The 3,020-nt window shown below is 50.4% G+C and overlaps 1 protein-coding gene across 1 annotated transcript; it reads right to left on the bottom strand.

The window, feature by feature from the left end:
* Window positions 1-1,441: 1,441 nt before the first annotated feature.
* LOC146342317 (vomeronasal type-2 receptor 26-like) lies at window positions 1,442-2,678 on the bottom strand. Its single transcript, XM_084808495.1, has 2 exons — window positions 2,600-2,678; window positions 1,442-2,346 (listed from the first exon to the last, which is right to left on the bottom strand). Exons 1-2 carry the CDS (start codon window positions 2,676-2,678, stop codon window positions 1,442-1,444), a joined length of 984 nt encoding a protein of 327 aa, XP_084664621.1.
* Window positions 2,679-3,020: the final 342 nt, after the last annotated feature.

Raw genomic sequence — 3,020 nt, 5'->3', positions numbered from 1 at the left:
TAGAGATGGAAGGGACCTTGCAGGTCATCTAGTCTTAACCTGCTCAGTGTAGGGATGGCAGAGAATTCTGCCACGGATTCCAGTGAGGCCAGATTCTTTTGAATCCAGCCCCCCAGAATCCATGGCGGAACGGCCTCCTGCCCCCCACCCTCACAGAATCCCCCTGGGACGGAACTTACCTGGGGCAGATGTGGCAGATATGGTGGTGGTGGCGGCTCCGGTGGCTCTGGCGGCTCTGGCGGCTCCGGCGGCTCCAGCAGCTGGTCTCCTGGCCGGCCGCGACCCGGCTGCTGCAGCCACCATTGGCGACCTTGCAGCTGTGATAGGCTACGTACGTATTTACGTAATCTATCACGGCTAACCCCCCAAAGAAAACCAGCATATGCATGTGGCGGCGGCTATGGTGGCTGCCATTTGCGTTCCCTATTTTTCGCCGTTCTAGCCTACGTAAATATCCGTGGCAGTTCCACGGAGCAGCCGGCCAGGGCTGTCCGCAGCTGGATTTCTGGCCGCGGAAGGGCTGCTGTGGATGCAAATGGTGGCCGCCATAGCCACTGCCATTTGCGTACGCCTTTTGGAGGGGGGTTGCCGTGATAGGCTACGTAAATGCTTACATAGCCTATCACGGCAACCTGGCTGGATGCAAATGGCGGCCGCTAAGGCAGCCACCATTTGCATCCGCAGCAGCCCGTCTGCGGCCAGAAATCCCACTGCAGATGGCCCTGGGTGGCTGCTCTGCGGAACCGCCATGGAGCGGAGCCGGCCGGGCAGGATTCCAGGGGGGAGGACCGGATCGCCTCCCCCCCATTGAGGATTCCAGGGGGAGGGATGGAGCACCTCCCCCCCACCATGAAAAATTCCATGAAAAGCTAAGTGACTTTCATACATCCCTAGCTCAGTGCAGGTTAAGCCACAAGTAAAGCTTTCTTCCTTACTCCTCTGGTACACAACTTTGGTTCCTTGGGTAATCCTGAAATCAGTACCCGCCATAATAGGCCAATATTTCCTCATGCTGCAGACTGAGGAAAAGAACTGAGAGAGGGTGAAAGGGGGGAGAGAGAAAAGCTTACTCTTAAGGACTTTGCGGGGTTATGGCTGCCAAGTTTGTTTCTTTCACAGGTTACTGAAATGCATCATATAATTAACTGGTCAAATGTAGGATCCTGTGGGAAGATCCTGTATACATGTGTAGCTATTTTGAAGTTTACCCCGTGTGGGTTACTTATTATCCCACCCATTATATAGAGCATGTGTCTCTTCTTCCAACAGCTTCACTGGCTACCAGTCTGTTTCCAGCCACAATTCAAAGTGCTCTCAGTGACCTATCAAGCCCTGCATGATTTGTAACTAGGCTATTTGAAAGACCACAAACGCCAGATGAACTTTGCCAAGTTATAATAGACTGAAATCCCTAAGGATGACATTACTTCCCTTCAGAATTCTAACCATTTGTTTTCCTTACTAACTGCTCTCTGGTATTCAGCTCGGGCCTCAGCATAATAATGTAGCATTTGGGAAGAAAGATACAACCCAATAAGCCAGAACCAGAGGCCAAGATGGAGAAGAGCTCCACAGCCACCATGTATTTCCCCTTGGTGCTCAGGTAGGTTGGAACAAAAGACACCCAGACACTGCAGAAGACCAGCATGCTGAAAGTGATGAGCTTGGCTTCATTGAATGTATCCGGCAACTTCCTGGCAAAGAAAGCCACAGTGAAGCTGATGATGGCCAAAATCCCCATGTAGCCCAGGACAATGTAGAACATGAGGGCTGAGCCTTCATTCCATTGAACTGTGATGGTGTCAATCTGGGAGTGCGTGTCAAACTCTGGGAAGGGGGGAGAAGTTGCCAGCCACACAGCACAGATGCCAGTTTGAGTCAGAGAACAGAGAAAGATGACTGATACTGCAAGTCTCTTCCCAACCCATTTCCTCATCCTGTTTCCAGGCTTGGTGGCCATGAAGGCCAAAACCACAGTGATGGTCTTTGCTAACACACAAGCAACAGAGATGGAGAAGACGATGCCGAACACCGTTTGTCTCAGGAAGCAGGTCACCTTCCCAGGCCACCCAATGAATAAGAAGGAGCAGAGAAAGCAGAGCAGCAGCGAGGAGAGCAGGGCACGTGTGATGCTCCGGTTGTTGGCTTTGACGATGGGAGTGTTCCAGTGCAGAGCAAAGCTCCCAATCACAATAACAGTGAGAACAGAAAGAAAAAGAGCCAAGGATGTCAGAACAGCTCCCAGGGGCTCCTCATAAGAAAGGTAGATTATTTCTTTGGGAATACATTGAATCTGGTTCTCGTTTGGATATTGATGTTCTGGGCATACTTCACACTGGTCTGCATCTGAAAGTAAGAAGCAAACTCTCAATATTTCCAGAATACAAAAATACTTTAACTTCCATCGAATCTAATCTTGCAGCAAACCAACTATATTATGCAACATCCTGTTGTTGTTGTTGTTGTTTTCAGCACTTGTGTAAGGAAATGCCTTCATACCCTGGGACCCATCAGGAGACAAAGCTGATACGAATTACATTACACCTGAATTTAAAACTTCTGGATTATTTTCCAAGTCACTCTGGATTCTTGCACTTACCCATCTGGACTGAAATCCTCCCTTGGGGACACCCAGTGCAATCATAGCAACACATTTGCTTCCCCTGCTGGACAGACATGCTCTGGCCAGGGTGGCATCTCTCAACACAGGTGGAAGTGGGCATCACCTAATGGAAAGTGCAGAGAAGGACATGTCCATTGGAAAGGGCCTAATAAAACTTCTGAGGTGTTCTCTGGATTTCAGCAAAGGACAGATAGCACTTCCCAGAAAGGAAACCCAAATAGTGGGAGGGAGCAATCCTATGGCTGCTTGTCAGCAGCTAGACGGCCATAGGATATCTGGTTTTCTGGGAAATGACCTTCCCCCACTTCCACGTGCCTGCGAGGCAGCACAGAAAAGCTCCATGCTCTGCGCTCGGAAGAGGAGCATGGAGTGGCCAAAATGGGGCATTCCCGGGGGG

Source organism: Heloderma suspectum, chromosome 6, assembly GCF_057233095.1.
Source record: "Heloderma suspectum isolate Gila_16-S chromosome 6, 16-S_ref, whole genome shotgun sequence".
Taxonomy (NCBI): Eukaryota; Metazoa; Chordata; class Lepidosauria; order Squamata; family Helodermatidae; genus Heloderma; species Heloderma suspectum.
Note: the sequence above shows the minus strand (reverse complement) of the source record. Positions and strands in the feature narration are given on the sequence as shown.

Bases quoted from the DNA above. Each gene is read 5' to 3' on its own strand.
- LOC146342317 (XM_084808495.1), bottom strand. From the start codon at position 2,678: ATGTCTGTCCAGCAGGGGAAGCAAATGTGTTGCTATGATTGCACTGGG. The intron at 2,347-2,599 runs GTAAGTGCAAGA...TCTTACTTTCAG, and splicing joins GAGGATTTCAGTCCAGATGG to ATGCAGACCAGTGTGAAGTA.